The 21670-nt window shown below is 35.5% G+C and overlaps 1 protein-coding gene across 8 annotated transcripts; it reads right to left on the bottom strand.

The window, feature by feature from the left end:
• Window positions 1-1683: 1683 nt before the first annotated feature.
• Window positions 1684-20566, bottom strand: LOC113103657 (matrilin-4). 8 transcript variants are annotated; one of them, XM_026265993.1, is made up of 17 exons: window positions 20355-20566; window positions 14983-15099; window positions 14017-14580; window positions 12893-13015; window positions 12682-12804; window positions 12070-12192; window positions 11676-11798; window positions 9460-9582; window positions 8892-9014; window positions 8282-8404; window positions 7882-8004; window positions 7609-7731; window positions 6267-6389; window positions 5419-5832; window positions 4651-4803; window positions 4270-4374; window positions 1684-2587 (listed from the first exon to the last, which is right to left on the bottom strand). In XM_026265993.1, exons 2-17 carry the CDS (start codon window positions 15053-15055, stop codon window positions 2529-2531), a joined length of 2598 nt encoding a protein of 865 aa, XP_026121778.1. In that variant the 5' UTR covers window positions 15056-15099; window positions 20355-20566; the 3' UTR covers window positions 1684-2528. The 8 variants fall into 8 exon arrangements, with proteins under 8 accessions (XP_026121778.1, XP_026121780.1, XP_026121779.1 ...); XM_026265995.1 differs by lacking the exon at window positions 8282-8404 and having other exon boundaries at window positions 20355-20565; XM_026265994.1 differs by lacking the exon at window positions 8892-9014 and having other exon boundaries at window positions 20355-20565.
• Between the last annotated feature and the right edge of the window lie 1104 nt (window positions 20567-21670).

The raw sequence follows: 21670 nt of genomic DNA, 5'->3' as shown, positions 1-21670 counted from the left end.
TATAACGAGACATTTGTCCTTTTGACATCTGTGTATTAGAAATCTAAGCTGCAGTATGTTTGTGGTAATTAACACACTTCCACTGAGGCTAGCGGGAATCTCTGACATTTCACAACCTCCACTGAGCCTAGACTGAGCAAGTGTGATGGCACGAGAGACTCGAGCGTCTTGGGCCCCAGAGGTCTGCAGGTAAAAGGGCAAAGCAATTGTTGATCTGAAGCTCACATCCCTGGGAGTGATTAGCACGTCTTTGGAGAGATGCAGAAAAGATCATGGAACAAAATAAGAGAGATTATTTGAAATGTTTAAAGGTCTGCTGGCATCAAGAGAGATTTTGTTTTGAAATGTCAATGCTAATGGTCTCTTGGATTACGCTGTGGCTTATGTAAATGTTGATTAGTTACTATCATCTTATCAAGTCTGCTATGTTTGGGGCTGTATGTGTCATATTCAAGTACAGAGATAAAATGATTTTTAAAGCTTAAATTAAACAAAGATTATTGAAGTAAGTTTTAGGAGAAAATATTACTTCGTTTTTTCTTCCGCAAAATTGTACATTTAACTCAATGCTTTACTTGCCATTTCTATGTAATTATTAGTGAAAATAAAATCCTATTTATTTAAATAATAAACACTGTATATGTTTTTCATTTATATATATAAATATATATATATGTATATATACAGTGAACGTTTCATTACAGGTGCTAAAAGCCTTCAAAATGGTCTCTCAGTTTGGTTCACTAGGCTACACAATCATGGGGAAGACTGCTGATCTGACAGTTGTCCAGAAGACAATCATTGACACCCTTCACAAGGAGGGTGAGACACAAACATTCATTGAGAAAGAAGCTGGCTGTTCACAGAGTGCTGTATCCAAGCATGTTAACAGAAAGTTGAGTGGAAGAAAAAAGTGAGGAAGATAAAGATGTACAACTAACCGAGAGAACCACAGCCTTATGAGGATTGTCAAGCAAAATTGTTTCAAGAATTTAATTGAGCTTCAGAAGGAATGGACTGAGGCTGGGGTTTATTGCATCAAGAGCCACCACACACAGAAGTGTCAGGAATTTGCTGAACCACAGACAACATCAGAGTTGTCTTACCTGGGCTAAGGAGAAGAAGAACTGGACTGTTGCCCAGTGGTCCAAAGTCCTCTTTTCAGATGAGAGCAAGTTTTGTATTTCATTTGGAAACCAAGGTCCTGGAGTTTGGAGGAAGGGTGGAGAAGCTCATAGCCCAAGCTGCTTGAAGTCCAGTGTTAAGATTCCAAAGTCTGTGATGATTTGGGATGCAATGTAATCTGCTGGCAAATTTACCAGATCTGAACCCCAGACAGAATCTATGGGCTATTGTCAAGAGGAAAATTGAGAAACAAGAGACCAAACAATACAGATGAGATGAAGGCCACTGTCAAAGAAACCTGGGCTTCCCTACCACCTCAGCAGAGCAACAAATTGATCACACATCTTTTCCACAACATTCTAATTTATTGAGATGTACCTGTACATAATTTATAAGTTTCATTATATTTTAATATCTGTTATAGAAGATATTAATATATCACTAGAGATCGTAAATTCATTATACTGTATATCATAGTGGAACTTTTCTTTCGGCATCTTGAGAGCAATCTGAAAACATCTTTATTTCATACTTTGAAAGAATACAGACACACTTTGACCATTTTAAAAAAAAGAGTGTTATTAGGAAATAGCCAAAAAGTACAAGAATTCACATATAAGAGCCTTATAATGGGGGCTTTTTTTTCAAACATCTAGAAAACTTAAGAACCTGAGGCCAGAGTACTCTGAGGTATCATAACTGGATTCTGTATTCAATAAAAACATAGAAAACTGCAATCTTAAGGGGCTCTTTTACACATTACCCTGTTTACACAATTTTTCAAATCTCATTTTATGTTAACAAACCGTTTAGGTCATTCTTGAGTCCAAAATCTTTTTGCAGTCCAGTTAAACATTTAACAAATATCAGACATGCTCCTCTGACTATTTCAAATATTCATGCACAACATTGACAGGCAACAGCTTTGGTAATATGACAGAGTGGAGTGTTTGTTTCTTTTGGAATCAATATTTTCTCTGTAAACTAAACTGTATTCTAAAACTGTACAACAGAACAATTTGTAACTTTTTTGTTTGTTTTTGTAATACATTTGTGCATAAAGGTTTTACAGATCCATGGTCACACACTGTGCATAAATTTGGTGCCAAATATGATGCAAATAATAATAAAGAAGACAATATTTCAGAGTGGTACCAAACACTTCATTTCCCTTTTTAGTGTATAAATGCTAATACCACATTTGCCATAAATACATACCTATCTTTAAATCATACAATACAGATCATGTATAAATAGGAAACAATATCAGCCACGTTCAAAAGTGACACCGTAAATAGTGGACCTCATGCCTCAGGCGTCTACACCTGTAGATCTTGTGACTGTGGGGCCCTTCACACCCAGTGGTCCCCGTCCTCATCTGCACTGTTGTGTTAAGCGTTCTCTCATTTTCTGGTGAGCAACTGGCTCTCTAGAACTTCCAATCGCTTTGTCATAGCTGACAGTGAAACACAGTTAAGGAAATATACTATAAAAAAAAAAGAGATCAATCAGCAATACTTTTTTTTTTTTTAAGTGGGTTTTGGTTAAAGGCCTAAAATAAGGTCAGTATTTAACACAAGCACAAGACATTTTAATGCTTTTCTATGACAAGAAAAAAAAATCAGTAATAGCCCTTGTGGTTTTGAAGGAGATGGTTCCAAACAAGTGTAAAATAAAATCCTGATGATTTTTGGCTAATGCTACAAATACACCCATGCTACTTATGACTGGTTTTGTGGTCCAAGTTCACAAATATAAAATCAGCAATATCTACTGTATATATGATTTTATGTAGCAACCATATATATATATATATATATATATATATAACTTTAATATAACAATATGGACTGTATACAAAATATATGTCAGTTTGAATGTTTTGTAATCTATTGTTAAGTTACATGCCTATTACGTATGTAATGTAAACATGTATTGATGAGTTTTATCATGTAGATGATGTATATGTCCAAAATTGTATCACAAAGACATATTTGTATGGGCTAGATACAGTATAGTATATATGGTAATAAATGAAATTGTTCCAATTTCCAATAGAAAATGAAAACTTATTACATGTGTGGAAATATAATATACTACATATGTTACATACAGCGTATGGGGGCAAACTCATTTTCTCACAGCCTTGTTTTGTTTATAACTGCACTCTTTCACACTATTCTAAACCAAACTTTCAGGGAAAATGGTTTTTTTTTGTATCAAGATTGAAAGAGTTGTCAGAAGCTCAGATGCTGGTGTGGCGTAGTTGGTTTATAGCGTACGCTCAGCTTTGCACTTCTGCCGATTACATGTAGGCTCCTAAATTCATACAAGATGTGTTAATGTTCGAAGATTATCTTTAAAAAACAACGTCTAAGAATCATAATTTTGTTGCTTATTTTCCACAATAATCCAAAAGCCAATGGAAAAATCATACTGGGACTATAGTAATGTTAACTTTTGGGATGGCCTACAAAAATACATAATCACTGCAGTGCATATTTACATATTTTCACTCCAAAAACAGTAAATGACAAGGCTTTTTGGCCTCTCTGATAAGAAAATGATGTTGGAATTGGATTGTGAATAACATTGCTTGAACAAATAAGCTCAAAGTATCTGAGCAATACGCTCTAACCACTAGATTCAACTGTAAATGACTCCCTTCAGCAAGTTCTGTTCTTAAACTATGTTGAGAGAAGAAAAATCCTTCCTTTGTAATTTCATCAAATTCTAGTTAAATGGATCCAGTGGAGATGTGCATCTGCATCTAGCAGTTCAGAACATCTGTTTCTGGCCTCAGATGCGGGACAAGGGCTCTTTTGAGCTCTGCTGAATGATGCTGAGTGAGAGATCTGAAACAAAGAGCCATTGAAGCGTGTGGGTCACAGAGGTTTATGTGAGGAGCCAAACCAGAGAGGTCAGTCTGGAACAGATCAGACCAACAGACACAATGTGGGCTCTTTCTGTACAGAGGGGCTTCTGTTAAACCATTTTGCTTGTTGTAATAATCATGCGTAAATCTTTAGGTTATAACAGAGAAAGTTTGGAGTCTGGACGAGTTATGCTGCAGGGCTGCATGGTGTAGCTGAAAAAAAAGCAAGCTGTTTAAAGGATTTGTACTGATGAATATATAAAGGATATGTTTCTGGTTGAGCTGGTCTAGGGTGGACATCGTGACCTGCTGGAACTCCACAAGGCTTTCACAAGCACAGGGGTCCTTAACCTCAATCTCTCCTTGACTCTCAGCTGAAAAACAAGGCATTAAATGTGACAATGAAAGAAATGTTCAGGATATTCATTATCAATAATGTTTTGAATTTATGCAATTTTGAATTTATGCAATTTATACAGGCTATAAACTCCTTTCATTGGTACCTCCTTGTGTGAACATTGCATGTGTGTGTGTGTGTGTGTGTGTGTTTACCTCAGGCTCCAGATGGCACTATTGAACAACATATTATTATGTGCCATCTAACACTGCTGATTTGGGTATGGTATGTGTGCTCAGTCTTTCAAACGCACCTGCACAGACATTGAGTTTGAGGTTCTCAGCGATCTGGCTGATGGCAGTGAAGTCGGCGGTGTAGAAGAAGTGTTTTTCCATGGGCTCAGAGGCAATCTCTCTCAACTCATCCTCCACAGCTTTACCCACACCAACAGCATACATGGTGATACCTGCAGCATACAAGAAACACATCAACACTTTTCTTCTTTTTCAGTAATATGCTCAGTGAGAAAATGCCGAACTAGCTATTCATTTGATAAGAGGTTTACAATTGATGAAAAATGTGGGATATTTGGGAATTTAGATATTAAGAAACTATTTATTTTAGTTTTTTCAACATTTTCTGGCAATAACAAGGTCAAAAACTAAAAAGCAAAAAACAAATCCTGCACACTATCCAAAAATTCAAAACATTTATTTACTACATTGAAAATGCAGATTTTTTAAAAATAAATATTTATATGATTTATTTATTTTATCTTTTCATTTTTTATATATTCATTCAGGTTTGCACTTTTGGACAGTTTGGCACATATTAGATTATATAAAAATTTGATAAAATGTATTTTAATCTTTTCTAGCAATAATAATAATATTAAAATTTAAAAGATTCAAACAAAATACACTAAATGTTCAAAAGATAGACTAGGTTAATATATAATAATAAATATTATTATTATTATTTTTTTTTTAATTTAGCAAAATTAAAGAAAAGTATTTATTTTAAAGCAATTTAAACCACAATTTGAGTGCCACTTTGATTTTCAGCCCTTAAATAAAAATACCGGCTTCCTTGGCCTTCTTGGCCCACTCCTGAATATCATCCTGTGATCGCCCATCAGTGAAGACCAGGCCGACCCGTGGGATGTTCTTCTCAGCAGGACGGGCTCCATCAGCCTCGGAGAAGCTGTTCTCCACCATGTGTTTGAGAGCCAAGCCTGTCATGGTCCCCTTCTCCATGTATTCCACATTCATCACAGCCTTTTTGATCTCTTCCTTTGTCTGATACATGCTGAGCGGAAACTCTGTCCGCACTCTGCTTGAGTACTGGACGAGACCCACGCGTGTTCCTTTAGGGGAGACGTCCAGCTGATCCACCACCTGGTTAACAAACTGCTTGACAAGCTCGAAATTCTGCGGCCGCACGCTCTTGGAACCATCGATGAGGAGGACCAGGTCAATGTTGGAGGATCGACAGGCTTAGAGGGGACAAGAGTTTCCATTACCAGAGAAGGAGGAACACATTTATTCATTTATTTTTTTCAAAGATGAATTGTCTAATTTGGGCCACAAAACAGTTATAAAAATAAGTTCCATATTCATATTTGCTTTCATCTGCAAAAAAAAAAAAAAAAAAAAAAAAATCCTTCTTTTATATTTAGCCTCAGGGGTTTAGAGAAAAAAGTTACATGAGCAATAATACAGCTAGCATGTAGAGGTCACTGAATGTTAAACTGAGACATAAAGTATTTTAACACTGAAAAAATTCTACACTTCACCTCTTGCAACAGAATACATTAGGTTTATAAAGACACCAATCTATAATTTGCAGCTTTAGGTATTTCCCCTTTTAAAACAAAGTTTTGGATAATTTCAGCTGTATTGAGGGCTGTCTGAATGAAAGCATGCATACTTCCGCAGCTCTTGCCGTCGTCCTGTAGCACATGGCCCTCAGGACATATGCAGTGGTATGATCCTGGAGTGCTCACACACTGGTATTCACAACCATGTTCCACTGTGTTGCACAAGTTATCCGCTGAAGAAGACAAAAACATGAAGAGCATGTCATAAACCACAATGAAAACAAACCTGAAAAGGAACCTGAGGTAAGTCAGAAATGAAACGCCATTTACGTAATGAAAATGAATAATTTTTTTCAGCAAGGATGCTTTAAATTGATCAACAGGGCCGTAAAGAAAATATAAATATAAAGTAAAATATAAAATATTTATAACTTCATAATAATATTATATTATGCTTATTAGAATGATTAATGAAGAATCATGTGACACTGAAGACTAGAGTAATGCTGAAATTTCAGCTTTGCATCAGGAATACATTTGATTTTCAAATATATTAAAATAGAATATATATATATATATATATATATATATATATATATATATATATATATATATATATATATATATATATATATATATATATTTTTTTTTTTTTTTTTTTTTTGTGTGTGTGTGTGTGTGTGTGTGTAAAAAATATTTCACAATATTACTGTTTTTGTATTTTGGATCAAATAAATGCAGCCTTGGTAAGATTTTTTTATTTTTCAGAAACATAAAAAAAAATATTACCAACCCTAAAATCTGTTTGTAAGTATTAAATAATAAAAAATATTAATAATAATAATAATAATAATAATAATATTTTTATAAAAAATAAAAACAAAAAAATTGAATGAAAGTTATGTCGGCTTTTCATTATATTGGTATCAGAAAGCGGAAATCTGGTGAAGAAATGACTGGGTTCTTTAAAGCAAATGTCCAGAGCCTTCAGGTAAACATAACAAATGATATACAACACAGTTGATATTTTGGCTTTTCCAGCTGTTCAAGGCCAAGGTCTGGGAAGGCCATCAGGCTTAAAGGCGGGGTGCTTCATTGCCAGCTAATTTTGAACCATTGAACCAAAGAGTTTCACCCAAGGTACCATACAGTGTTAAGTAATTTGAGCACAGTTAGCGAACTGAATAAATTTATGAGCTAGATTAATCAACTTGGAAGATCAAAAATCATACCATATCTCAAATGTTGTGAAAGCCTGAATGATACATAAAAGGCATGCAATAAAATACAGGCATCAATATGCACTTAGCTAATTCTACCACTGCTTGTTAAACTAGAATTTTTTGCAATTGTTTGTATAAACCTACTAATATTTATATTTGCATCTTCAGCTAGGATAACAGACACTTTCATCCTCTTTAATGCAGCACCTGTCTGGAGCTTAATACATACACTGGCAGGTCTTTCCATTCTCCTGAAGAGTGTATCCCTCGTTGCAGCGACAGTAGAAGCCATTGAGCACACTAACACAGTGATGATCACAACTGTGATTCCCAAATGAACAGTAATCGATCACTAAGAGACAAAAAAAAAGTCAAGTGTTTTAGTGAATAAACGGTGCAAAACATCCCTATAACGTCTTCAATATGACGTTAACTATTCTGAAGAGGTCAAATTTCAATGGATCTGGAACAGTATCTGTGTCGATCAGTTACTCTCACTAACTTGTGCAGGTCTTCTTGTCATCATTGATAGTGTATCCATCTTTACAACGGCAGTGAAAGCCTTTCAGGACACTCACACACTCGTGCTCGCAGCTATCGTTCCCAAATGAACAGTAGTCGATCACTGGAACAGGCAGAAAGAAGCAGAGAAGCGCAAAATTAAGTAAGACAAGCAGCCAAAGTAGTTGGCAAAGAGAAAAATGTTTTGTAAGAGGAAGAAGCATAGAAAGGAAACTTGTAAAAATGCTATTATGTTTATTTTTCTACTGAGATTTGATGGATTTGTTTTAGTTAAGCATGGTTTCGTAAAGGATATTGTATTCTTTGCTTTTGTACCTAAGTATCAAATTGGGGTTATGGATGGTGTGTGTGTAGGGTTTTAACATGTGGCCTTCACTAACTTGTACAGGTCTTCTTGTCATCGTTGAGTGAGTATCCATCGTTACAAAAGCAATGAAAGCCTTTCAGGACACTCACACACTGGTGCTCGCAGCTATCGTTCCCAAATGCGCAGTAATCAATCACTAAATATGGATTAGATGTATTAGAATTCAAGGATATGACATGTTGTACCAAATATAGCATTTAATTCCTTCCTAAAATGTGGGTGTTTTAAAGTAAAGTTTCTTTGCTTCTTCCACATTCTTCCCAATTTTTCTCAATCATCTACCATTAATATGACAGTAGGGCTTGTTGAGTATAGTCGTATTGTAGTTTTGAAAAATTGGACTTTGATACAGTTACTCCATTGCGTGCCACACATGTTTTCTCAATACAACAAAACTCAAAATGACAATTGTGTGACTATGTTGGTGTCTTCTAAAAACAATCTTTGCAAATTGCCTTGAACACACAATGTATTAAAACCGGAAACACTTAGAAAAATCTCACCAGCTTATCAATCGATGGCCCTAAATACTGATGGTAAACAATTGAGAAAATAGCAGTGAAATTGATTTTTAGGAATGTGCAAATTGATTGTAAGCAAAAGGATATTCTCCCTTCACTAACTTGTACAGGTCTTCTTGTCATCGTTGAGTGAGTATCCATCATTACAAGCGCAGTGAAAGCCTTTCAGGACACTCACACACTCGTGCTCACAGCCATCATTCCCAAATGAGCAGTAGTCAATCACTAAATATGGATTAGATGGATAATTCAAATATGACAATATTTTTTTTATGCTATAGTGTTTAGATACTTTAAATCAAGTCTCCTTCTAATTGTTTCTCAATTGTTCTCCATGCTTAAGGTTAAGAACTTATTTTGGTCATCACAATTTGCAATGCTTTTAGCATTTTTTTTATTATGCTTTGTGGCTTAATTCACAACTGTGAATAAACATCTGAAATCCCTTACAAAGCTTTCAGTGCTTTTAAAGAGAACAGAGAACAATGAGAGGAAGGATATTATACAATTAAACCTGATAGGATCCACATCGGTTGATATTCAAACTTAACATCTCAACAATTTAGCATGGATGGACCCAATACTGATGGTAAACAATTGAGAAACCTCGATTTTAAGGGAATTCCTTTTGATTCTGTGAATGTACAAACTGATGATGGTCTTCACTAACTTGTGCAGGTCTTCATGTCAGCATTGAGTGAGTATCCATCTTTACAACGGCAGTTAAAGCCATTGAGCACACTCACACACTCGTGCTCGCAGCTATCATTCCCAAATGAGCAGTAGTCGATCACTGGAACAGGCAGAGAACAGTGAGAGAAAAGCTTTGGCAAAGCAGGAAGAGCAGGTAACCCCATCAAAGTAAACTTAAAGCTGTGTTTATCTCGTTTCAGAACATTTATGCTGCTAAAACTATATGCATAAGTCTGTTTAGCAGTGCTAGGGAATAACTAGCTTAAGTCAGCAACACTATAAAGTTAACTACATTTTCAGTAGCATGACAGCTTAGCTACCTTCAAAACAGTGGGTTTTTTCAAGCAACAAGCTAGTTTTTATTAAAAACTGCTAATTCACATTTTATGCCAGATTGTCTTGTAGCATAGCTAACAAATAGCAGATTATGTACAGTAATTTACTGCAGCTTGCTAAGCTACATTAACAAAACAAGCTACTTGTACTAACAAATAGCAGATTAGCATGGAAAAATGCTAAATCACAGATTTTTAAGGCGTATTTTACAAATGGTTTTAACTGAGTTAGCTACTTTTTGCTAGCATTGATAAAGAGTGGCGGACAGTGTTCTTATTAATTTTTAACTGTAGCTTGCTGAGCATTATACAGTGGGTACGGAAAGTATTCAGACCGCCTTTCACTCTTTGTTATATTGCAGCCATTTGCTAAAGTAATTTAAGAATTTCTTTTCCTCATTAATGTACACACAGCACCACATATTGACAGAAAAACACATAATTGTTGACATTTTTGCAGATTTATTAAAAAAGAAAAACTGAAATATCACATGATCCTAAGTATTCAGACCCTTTGCTGTGACACTCATGTATTTAACTCAGGTGCTGTCCATTTCTTCTGATCATATTTCAGATGGTTCTACACCTTCATTTGAATCCAGCTGTGTTTGATTATACTGATTGGACTTGATTAGGAAAGCCACACACCTTTCTATATAAGACTTTAAAGCTCACAGTGTATGTCAGAGCAAATGAGAATCGTGAGGTCAAAGAAACTGCCTGAAGAGCTCAGAGACAGAATTGTGGCCAAGGTTACAAAAAATATTCTGCTGCAGTTAAGGTTCCTAAGAGCGCAGTGGCCTCCATAATCCTTAAATGGGAGACGTTTGGGATGACCAGAACCCTTCCAAACTGGGCTATCGGGGGAGAAGAGCCTTGGTGAGAGAGGTAAAGAAGATCACTGTGGTTGAGCTCCAGAGATGCAGTCGGAGATGGGAGAAAGTTGTAGAAAGTCCACCATCACTACAGCCCTCCACCAGTCGGGGCTTTATGGCAGAGTGGCCCGATGGAAGCCTCTCCTTAGTGCAAGACACATGAAGGCCCCCATGGAGTTTGCTAAAAAAAAACACCTGAAGGATTCTCTGGTCTGATGAGACCAAGATAGAACTTTTTGGCCTTAATTCTAAGTGGTATGTGTGGAGAAAACAAGGCACTGTTCATCACCTGTCCAATACAGTCCCAACAGTGAAGCATGGTCGTGGCAGCATCATGCTATGGGGTGTTTTTCAGCTGCAGGGACAGGACAACTTGTTACAATCAAGGAGCTACTAAATACTGAGCAAAGAGTCTAAATACTTAGGATTATGTAATATTTCAGTTTTTCAATAGATGTGCAAAAATGTCAACAGTTCTGTGTTTTTCTGTGAATATGGGGTGCTGTGTGTACATTAATGAGGGGGAAAAAAAAGAACTTAAATGATTTTAGCAAACGGCTGCAATATAACAAAGGGTGAAAATTTTAAAGGGGTCTGAATACTTTCCGTACCCATTGTAAGTGAAAGTTACTTGTGCTAACAAATACCAGTACAACATTTTAAAAATGCTAAACTACAAATTTTTAAAGATAAGCTCAAACACTAAAACACACTGTTTTTGTTCAGTGGCTTAATAGGTAAACCAGCTGGTCACAGGAGGAAATGCATAGATAAGTAGCAACTGTGTTTTATAGCGGCATACTGCAGCCAAGAGGAAGCTGTAATGACATTGCAAACTTTATCTTTGTATTAGAATCTGTTCCATGTGTTTGAGAAATGTTTGTTAGGAGAACGTCTGTGTCTGCTAGCAATTATAGGCTTGTAGTGTTGTAGATATTTGTGAATCCTCCATATGTGAATTGTATGCATATCTGTGCACTAACTTGTGCACGTTGTTTCATCTTCATTGAGTGTGTATCCTTCATGGCAGCGGCAATAAAAGCTCTGAAGCACACTCACACACTCGTGCTCACAGCTATCATTCCCAAATGAACAGTAGTCGATCACTGGAACAGGCAGACAGAAGCATGAGTAAATGGTAATACGATGGTAAAACACAAGAAAAATTCATTGCTGTCATAAATGTTTGCATTTGGCGATACAAACATTTCTACTAACATGCTACTACGCAAACATTTATTAATTCTGCTCGTTTAACATCACCTGTTCTGTATTTATATGGTATAAGCTGAATGGAATACTATTGAAATACTACACAGCATATACTTTTTATATTTTAAAAAGCATTATAAGTTGTAGGGAATTGCTCTCACTAACTTGTGCAGGTTTTCAGGTCATCGTTGAGCGAGTATCCTTCGTTGCAGTGACATTTAAAGCCACTGAGCACACTCACACACTGATGCTCGCAGCTATCATTCCCAAAGGAGCAGTAATCGATCACTGGAACAGACAGAGAATGGTGAGAGAAGATGTATAGGTGAGTAAATCAGGTGTTAAAGAACCCCTGAAATCAGGACTGGAGCTTTCTGAGTTTTAGTTTTAGTCCATGTCTATTCATCTTGAAGCCATCTATAGACTAGTGTACTTCCTTCTTCAATCAGTGCTTTTATAGTTATCTAAAACTAAATCTTCTGTCACTCAATTGAAAATGTATGTACGGTATACTGTCCATGTCCAGAAAGGTAATAAAAACATCATCAAAGTAGTCCATGTGACATCAGAGGGTCAGTTAGAATTTGTTAAAGCATTGAAATTACATTTTGGTCCAAAAATAACAAGAATTATGATGTATAATGCATACTGCTAAAATAGTATGAATAGTATGGTAGGATGCTATTCCGAACAGAACCTTTGTCTGTTATTCTACAAATAATAGAAGTTCACACTTCACTTAAATTGTTACGCAGATATCACTTGTGTGTCACTGACTTGTGCAGGTTCTCTTGTCATCGTTGAGCGTGTATCTTGTGTTACAGTCACATGTGAATGACCCGGGTGAAGCAATACAGATCTGGTCACAATCATGCTTCCCTTCAGCACATAGATCAATGGCTGTAAGGCAAACACACACCTGTTGAGCACCACTGGAATGATAATTTTCATACTTCTGTGATGGTGTGTCATTTGCAAGGCTACACACGTGTGCAGGTCTTGCCGTCCTCGTTGAGTGTGTATCCGGGCAGACACAGACAGTGGTAGGAGCCAGGCGAGCTCTCACAGATGTGCTGACAGCCGTGATCTGACTCCAGACACAAGTCCATCCCTGCAAATCCAACACACACATGAGTACAGAGAAATCAAGAAAAGCTAAATCTTTGTGTCCACAGGATGCAAAAGAAACAGCATTCATGTGCTTAGTCAACATAAGATTTATGTATAGACTATTTGTTTCCACTGTTATGCTGATGATACTCAACTATAAAATGGAATATAATTGTTGTTGACAAAATAGAATAAAAATAAGATTGTAATTAATGACCTATATTTAAGATAAAAAAAATATATATATTTTATAAAGATTTAAAAAAATATTTTTATTTTTATTTTATTTGTATATTTAATTACATCATCTAAAATGTATACAGGATCGTTAAAAAGCATTTTTTATTGCATTTATTCAGCAAGAATGCATTCAATTTATCATTAAATTGATCATTCAAAAGTGACAGTAAAGATATTTATAGTTACAAAAGATTATTTAAAAAATACTATTCTTTTGAACTGTCTATTCATCATAGATTCCAGGAAAATAAAACATTTAAGCAGCACAACTTTTTTCAACATCGTTTATACTAAAACTGTTTTTTTATTTTATTTTTTTATTCACTAAATCAGCATATTATAATGATTTCTGAATGATTATGTGTTGCTGAAGACTGGAGTAATGATGCTGAAAATTCAGCTTTGTATCATGATTTGGAATTAATTATTTTGAAAAATACTGTATATTAAAATAGAAATCAGTTTTTATTTTTCATTATTTGAGAAAAATATTGTGAAATATTACTGGTTTTACTTAATTTTTTATCAAATAAATGTAGCCTTGGTGAGCACAGGAGACTTTTTCTTAATTGTTTTCAGTATTAACAGACCCTAAAATATTTGCATGGTAGGGTAAATCCTTTGTTATTGCTAAGAAGAAATTATACTTTTGAGTTGTGGTTTGAGGTTAAAACTTTTTAGAAAGAATCCTAAAAAGTTCAACTTTTATGCCTAGATCCTTTCTCTAATTTGGAGTGTATTTCAAATGGAGGAACACTTTACCACAAAGCTTGTCTTGGAACTGAAGACCAAACTGGTGAATGAGGTCAAACCTCTCCACCAGGAACACGTGATCCTCAAACGGTGGAGATGCCATAGCTCGCAGTGAGGTCATATCAGCCCTGGCCACACCAACGGCGTAGATCTCAATCCCAGACTCCCTCGCAGCAGCTGCCACTTCAGCCACACGGTCCTGAGGACGGCCGTCCGTCACAATAACCGCTACGTGGGGGACATTGGGACGGGCACCTTCTTCAGCAGAGAAGGCTACGTTCATGGCATAGCGGATGGCCAGGCCTGTCATGGTTCCCTGTGCCAATGGAATGATCTCGTTGATGGCTTTGACCATCTGTTCAGGCTTGCTGAAGGCTTTGAGGGAGAACACGTTCTGGACTTGACTGGAGTACTGGACCACACCAACTCTTGTAGCTTCCAGGCCAATGTCCAGCTCATGGATGATGTCTATCATGAACTTGCGCATTGTCTCAAACTCATGGGGACGAACGCTGCGCGAGCCGTCGATGATAAACACAAGGTCGACTGGGCCAGATTTACACTTTGGTTCAGCTGAAAAAAAAAAGGAAAAACACACAATGACAATACTGACACTATGACACTAGGTTCTTTATTGCCATCGATGGTTCCATAAAGAACCTTTATGGAAACTTTACATTACACAAAAGGTTGTTCATAAACAAAGAATCCAAACAAAAAATTATCTTTTAAGGACTGTTTCATGAAATTCCCTTTGGGAACAAATAATGGTTCCCAAAATATTGGCTGCCAAGAGCATGACACCATTCAAAAGACATTTAGAAACCTAATATTCAAATTATAAAAATACATTTTCTGTGTCAGCCCCATCACGGTTTAATAATTCTGCATATTGGGCCATTGCAGTTCATGCACTCCATGTAAAACATACTTTCAAGATTGATTTTTAAGTGTTATGACGGCGGTTTAACCAACCTGATTTAGGTCTTCCTTCCGTCGCAGCCATTATGGCTATTAGCACACCAACATACACCAACGCACGTATCATGTTTCTTTGACAAAGGCCCAGTTTTACCGCACAAATCCCACTGGCTGTAGGTGGAGAAAAGAAAGAAAGAGAAAAAATGCAGGTCAAGGGAAATCTGTTCTTTAAAAGCAGCCATACATTCCAGTCTGAGCTCGCAATAAAATGGCGACACCAAACAGATGGTCCACAGCAGCAGTTCTAAACAGGCTGTTAACATGGAAGAGTTAATAGACTTTTGGGCCAATCACATCACCACAGGCACTAAGTTCAAATGCTGTGTGAAGTAATTGCTGGGAAATAACAGCGTCTGGGACGTTGGCGTTGTAAATGGCGTGCTGTCAGTCACTTTGGCTTTCAAAAAGGGATTTGCTTCTCCAAAGCCCTGATAAGGGTTCTCACTATCAGTGGGCCACAGAATGGAGGAGTGTGTCATGGTTTGGCATGAACTGTTGTCTTTGAACTCGGCAGATAAACAGACTGACAGATTAGTGCTTTTCTATTTGCTATTCAATTAAAAACAGCATTTCAGCTGTACAAATGTTGCAGTTGAAGCTGATATGCTTGCAGGAATAATTCATTCAAAAATGAAGATTCTGTCATCAGCACCACGTAAAGTACCATAAAGGTTTTCTGTACAACATGCACAATACTGCAACTATATATTTGCAACTTCTGAAGTTATATGAAAGCTTAATTAAATGAATATATATATATATATATATATATATATATATATATATATATTTTTTTTTTTTTTGTTTGTTTGTTTGTTTTTTGCCATAGCTCTCAAATCCTTTTTAAGACCAAAAGTTTTATTCAGCATTGACATTATATTAAATAAAAATGACAGTAATTACATTAACAGTATAATGCTAAAGGATTTTATTTGTCAATTCAGAGTTTCTAGAAGACTGGATGCAAAAAAAATATATATTAAAATAGAAAACATTTAACATTTTTGCAATTTTTACTGTAAGTTTGACCAAATAAATGTAGCATTAGTGAGCATAAGAAACAATAAAACATTTTTTTTTAAATCTTATTGACCGGCACATTTTTCAACAGTACATTACAATTTTGATGTGAATACACTCAATTGTTAAAATGAGAATATTCACAAATCTTCTACAAGATCTTCTACAGGGTCAAATGCAATCATTTTGGTCTATAGAATGGCTTCAAAATCCTCAATTTTCATTTTTGCTCAATCTGGAAGATTACAATCAAACTGGTTTAAATACAGTATAATATAAGTAATGCTATTATATGCCATTTTAAATGAAAAAGAAAAAAGATATCAAACATGCATCCCTATATACTTCTCTACTTCTTTCAGCATGAGCAACATGACCTCTATGACCAGGAGTGCAGGACTGGTTTGTGGTTTCTCTCAGCCTTGATAAAGACTCTGCTCATGACTGTCGGTTTCAGTGGCATCCAGGTTAACGGCAGACTTCAGTCCCTTGTGTGCTAATACAATGAATCCTCTGTGCTGTATGTGTACATTAGGCTTTGAGTGTGTGCGTACGAGCTGCCGAGACCCTTAACTCGGCTTTGATTATTTCTGTACTGTGTGGTCACACTCATCATATAAGCAGATTCAGAAGATTTAAGAAGTATGTTTAAGAGAATATAGCTTCATTACTTGCTTTTGGATGGCAGCCAATGTCATATTTAACTGCAATGATTTATGGAGCACGTCTAGCAGGCATACAGAGAGGTGCTGTTATTCCAAACCATTTGCATGTACTGATATTTTACTGATAAACTGTTTCCAATCAACTGGCTTTGATGAACATTCAGCCCCTTGTAAATGGGCTTGTTGATTTAATGAACACACACCCTCCATATTTCAGAATTTCAGCTCCTCTATCTGGAAATAATGCAAATTCCATGTAACCACATCAATGCCAACTTGTGTAAAAACACTTATCCTCTTCAACCATGATTCCTGCTTGTTATTCAAGGTTGTAACTGAAAAGTCAGATAGGTTTGGTTTCCACGTTTTACTCTCACAAAATAATTAACATCTGCACCAAAAGTCCCCCACATTCACTTCTATTTGGACTTTACGCCTCATTCTGTGTTCAACTGCTTGCCACGTGGAGGAAGGCGTGAGAATTCAGCACCTGAGTGCAGGTGACAATCTCTGAAAACAAACATGCATGCAGATTTACAAATACTTCTATAAGGCTGATACCACAGTTGTTGGAAATGGAGATGGAGCAGTCCTCTTACAACAGGACTCTGACAGTTACACTATTGACAGTTACACTATTGTGAAAGGATGGAATAAAATAAAACCAGTTGGCATGAACAGTAGTGGAGTGTCTGGCAGAGTTTGTGGGCAGTCGTGGCCTAGTGGTTAGAGAGTTTGACTCCTAACCCTAGGGTTGTGGGTTTGAATCTCGGGCCGGCTATAACACGACTGAGGTGCCCTTGAGTAAGGCACCAAACCCCCAATGACTCCCTGGGTGCTGCAGCAGAAATGGCTGCCCAGTGCTCCGGGTGTGTGTTCACAGTGTGTGTGTGTGTGTGTGTGTGTTCACTGCTCTGTGTGTGTGTGTGTGTGCACTTCGGATGGGTTAAATGCAGAGCACGAATTCTGAGTATGGGTCACCATACTTGACTGAATGTCACTTCACTCATGAGGATTTCAAAGTGGATGTTGCACACCTGAACGCCATGCAGGACCAAAGGAAAGGAGAGAGAGAAACAGGTCAGTGCAACAAATATGATAACAATGGTGGCCAGTGTTTTAAGTAAATGAAATTAATGTATTTTTTATTTATATTATATAATATTTAATGATATACGTTTTTTTTATTACAAATTTATTAACTTATAAAAGAGAACCATGTTAACAATAGTGGGCATTTTTTCAAACAAAATAAATTAAATGTATATTATGAAATAATATGAATATTTATCACATAATATTGTATTTATTAATTAAAAAATATATAAAAAATATATAAAAGATAACCATTTTAACAATGGTAAGTATTCTTTAAACAATTTTTTTCATTTATTTATATTATATTAATGATGTATTTTATTAAATGAGATTGAAGGGAAAATATTTTTTAACTATTTAATGGTGGGCATTATTTTAAGATATAAATAAAATGAAAAAAAAAAATTATATTTAGCATTAGAAATTCTATTTTGATATTTATGCTTTGCAGTATGCATTGCTTTCCTGACAATTTTAGTGAATCATAAAATGAAAAAAATATTTATTTGTTTATACTATGTAATTTATACAAATATTTATATCATTAAAAAAAGGGTCTTTAGGATCTTTAAAATTTGCAATGTTCCGACATTTACCTGAAAATTAAACCGTTAAAAATTAAATAATTAAAATAAAAGAATATTTATAATTTGTATTATATAATTTTTATTATATAACATTTCTAGATATTTATATTTAAAATGAATATCTGATTCTCAGAATAAATCATAAATCAGCATAATTTAAAGGCACTACAGCAAAACTACCTTTACAGTTAGAACATAGTATTAATTAGCCTGAAATGCAAGGGGCTAAAAAACAATACTAGATAAGCTTAATATTCTTTAAACAAATGAACATTTTTCTTGTTTACATTTTTTTGAGGGGCTTTGGGATAAAATATTACCTTATTCATCATGGGTTCGATCAATCTCTGAACTTTAAAAATTAGGGGGGGGGGGGGGGGGTTATCATTATAAATTATAGGTGGACAAAAAAAAAGACAGCTCCTCTGAGGAAACCAAACTAAGAGAAACCATATCCAACCATCAGAGTAACGTAGAGGAGCGAGAGAAAAAAAAAATGCAACAACACATTTCTTCCAGCATGCTGTATGTATATATATATATATATATATATATATTTTTTAAGCTTCCTGGATCCCAGTTTTCTCCAAAAGGGATCTCCATGAGTTAAAGCCCCACAGTGTAACCATTACTCTCAACTTGACATGGGGCACAGACAGACCAAAGAAAAACCCATTGTGAGGGAGCGCGGGAGAAGACAGGAGCTTTAGAGGAGGCGGCGAATGGAGGAAAATGACAAGTATATGGTTTCTTCAGCAGCCAATTGACTGACAACTTCAGAGCACCGTTAGATTAACTAACAGCAGCTTCTTGTTAAAGTGGGATTGAAAGCAGATGTGACGCTTTGCTACTAATGGCATTTTGCCTCCAGCCAACCACTGCGCACCTAAAACATGTGGCTGTGTCCCAAAATCTGGTGAGCTGCCTATCTAGATAGCACTGTGGGAAGCATGATAGCCAACTATGCTGTTTAGGTTGGCAGCTCACTAGGTTTTGAGACACAGACAGTCTGTTACATGCTGATTTATATTTAGTTTAATTCAAGTCTTGGCTGTGTTTGAAGGGAATACTAATTACTTACAGCACAGTATATACTGTGTACTGTAACAGATGCTTTGATAGAACATTCAGAAGAAAAAAATAAAGATTTTATAAGAATTGCTTTAGAACCATTTATTTCATTAATCATTTTCAAAAGTAGTATGCTGCATTGATGGTCCATGATTAAAATATCCATTTCATTACCATCACAAAATTAAAACATGTTGCAATTAACTTAAATTTTGTATATATATACAAATATATATATATATAAAAGATGGTAGCTGACATATCTTCCACTTAAAAAATCAAGGCCAATTTAAGTGCACTGCATTGTGGGAGACAATTTTACACAATATGCTTTGGTAGAAAACCACACACTATAATATTTAATGGATACAGAAAATACACCTTTTGAAAAATCACATAATGTGCACAATACAGACAGCAGAAATAATATGTCATTTAAATAAATACATTTAAATGTTTTTCTTTTGTTTTTCAATTTCAATTTCAGTTAGGCTATATGAATTTTTTTGAATGATCAATTGCATTTTATAACGAAGAAAATCATTTTATTATAAATAAATTATTTTATAACATCTTATAACTTAGCTTAAAATGCAGTATTGCAGCTAAATTACATTTATACTTCTTTTTCATTATTGAGGGAACATTTAATCTAAAATCATAGTTTAAAAATAGCACAGAAATGCTCAGCTAAGCATTTTTCTCACATTCACTAAATGTAACTGCTATTTTTTTCCGAACCAATATGATTTTTTTTATGAGAAGGTCACTGTCCAGGTCAGTAAACATATAGTTTAAATAGTCGAAGAAACAATTAAATCGCAAGCAACCATGCATTTTTTCTTCTCCTAATTCTCCAGGACTGGCAACTGTGGGCTCAACAGAAGTGTCTCACCTGTACACAGCAGACTCATGCTTCACTCACCTCAGGTAATGACACAGGTACAACGGTATCCAAAAATACGACAAAATGACGCAGCAGTGGTTCAGAAAGCCTATCAAAAAGAGTCAGACAGTTCCTTAAGGTGAGTAGTAACCTCTCCAGGCTATTATCTGGGCATAGAGTGAACAGTCAAGACATTGGCCAGTTATTAAATCTACAGAGCATGCTTAAAATGTAGTTCCCACCCCCGTCCGAAATGGGAAGAGCAGGCAGGATTTCTTCGGGGGGTTGCAGCAGGAGAGAGAACATTAACGCTTTCTTTCAGTGAGCCTACAGAAATTCCTTGTGGTTCTGCTTTAGTCCACGACTGATGCACCAGCTCTTGAAGCGCTATTAGTGAACACAGAACTGACTTTTATCAGTCTAAATTTCATTAACAGTGATGCTATTTTCTTTAGAGGCTTCCTGTGAAATATTAATGTGATCTATATTAGCGTAGTCATGAATAACTGTATCATGACTTAAATGAAAGGGTAAGTGTATTTTAGAGACTAGAAGAAAAACACTTAAAATAATTTTAGAAAAATTACAGCTTGTTAAACTGCATATTTCATGCTAACTAACCATACAAAGTATTCAAAAGTTTTGTGTGCAATAATTTTTGAAAAGCCAGACACTGTGATCTGATTCGAGCTTCATCCTAACACACTCTAAGTGGGAAATAACATCAGTGCCCCTCTGACCCCGTATGCTCCTGGGAAGTCCTCTAATAAAAATCTGGGCAGACTGACTGAAACATCCTAAACCTGGGGTATTAACTGTGTTTCAGTTAAAGCACTTCACTCTGCTGGGAAATATCGTATTTATATCATTGGGGTCTTAATCAGTGGAATTAAAACTCCCAGAACTGATCATAATTGAGTAAGTAATAAAATGATTTAAAATGAGTCACTGCAAACAGATCATATGAATTTCAAAGTTAAATGCTTTTGAAAGAAGTGTTTCATGTTTACAGAGGTTGCAATTATTTGATTAAAAATAGAGTCATGTAATTTACTCCTGTAATGCAAAGCTGAATTTTCAGCATCATTACTCCAGTCTTCAGTGTCAAATGACCTTTAGAAATCATTCTAATATGCTGACTTGCTGTTCAAGAAACATTATTATTATTATTATTATCAGTTGTGCTGCTTAATATATTATAATATTTTTTTGTGGAAGCTGTGTTGTTTTCAGGATTCACTGATGAATAGAATAGAATAGAATAGAATTTAAAATAGTTACTATCTAAAAGGATTTAAAAAGGAAATTAGAATTAAAAATAGGATATATATTGAAATATATTGCCCTAAATGTAT

The sequence above is a fragment of the Carassius auratus genome, chromosome 6 (genome assembly GCF_003368295.1).
Source record: "Carassius auratus strain Wakin chromosome 6, ASM336829v1, whole genome shotgun sequence".
Lineage (NCBI taxonomy): Eukaryota > Metazoa > Chordata > Actinopteri > Cypriniformes > Cyprinidae > Carassius > Carassius auratus.
This window is presented reverse-complemented; position numbering and strand designations above follow the sequence as displayed.

What these genes read in the sequence shown, in the direction of transcription:
- LOC113103657 (XM_026265993.1), bottom strand. Translation starts at nt 15,055, where the DNA reads ATGATACGTGCGTTGGTGTATGTTGGTGTGCTAATAGCCATAATGGCT. An exon ending in TGACAAGAGAACCTGCACAA is followed by an intron (nt 12,193 to 12,681) that starts GTCAGTGACACA and finishes TGTCTGTTCCAG; the next exon opens with TGATCGATTACTGCTCCTTT. An exon ending in TGACAAGAAGACCTGTACAA is followed by an intron (nt 8,405 to 8,891) that starts GTTAGTGAAGGG and finishes ATCCATATTTAG; the next exon opens with TGATTGATTACTGCGCATTT.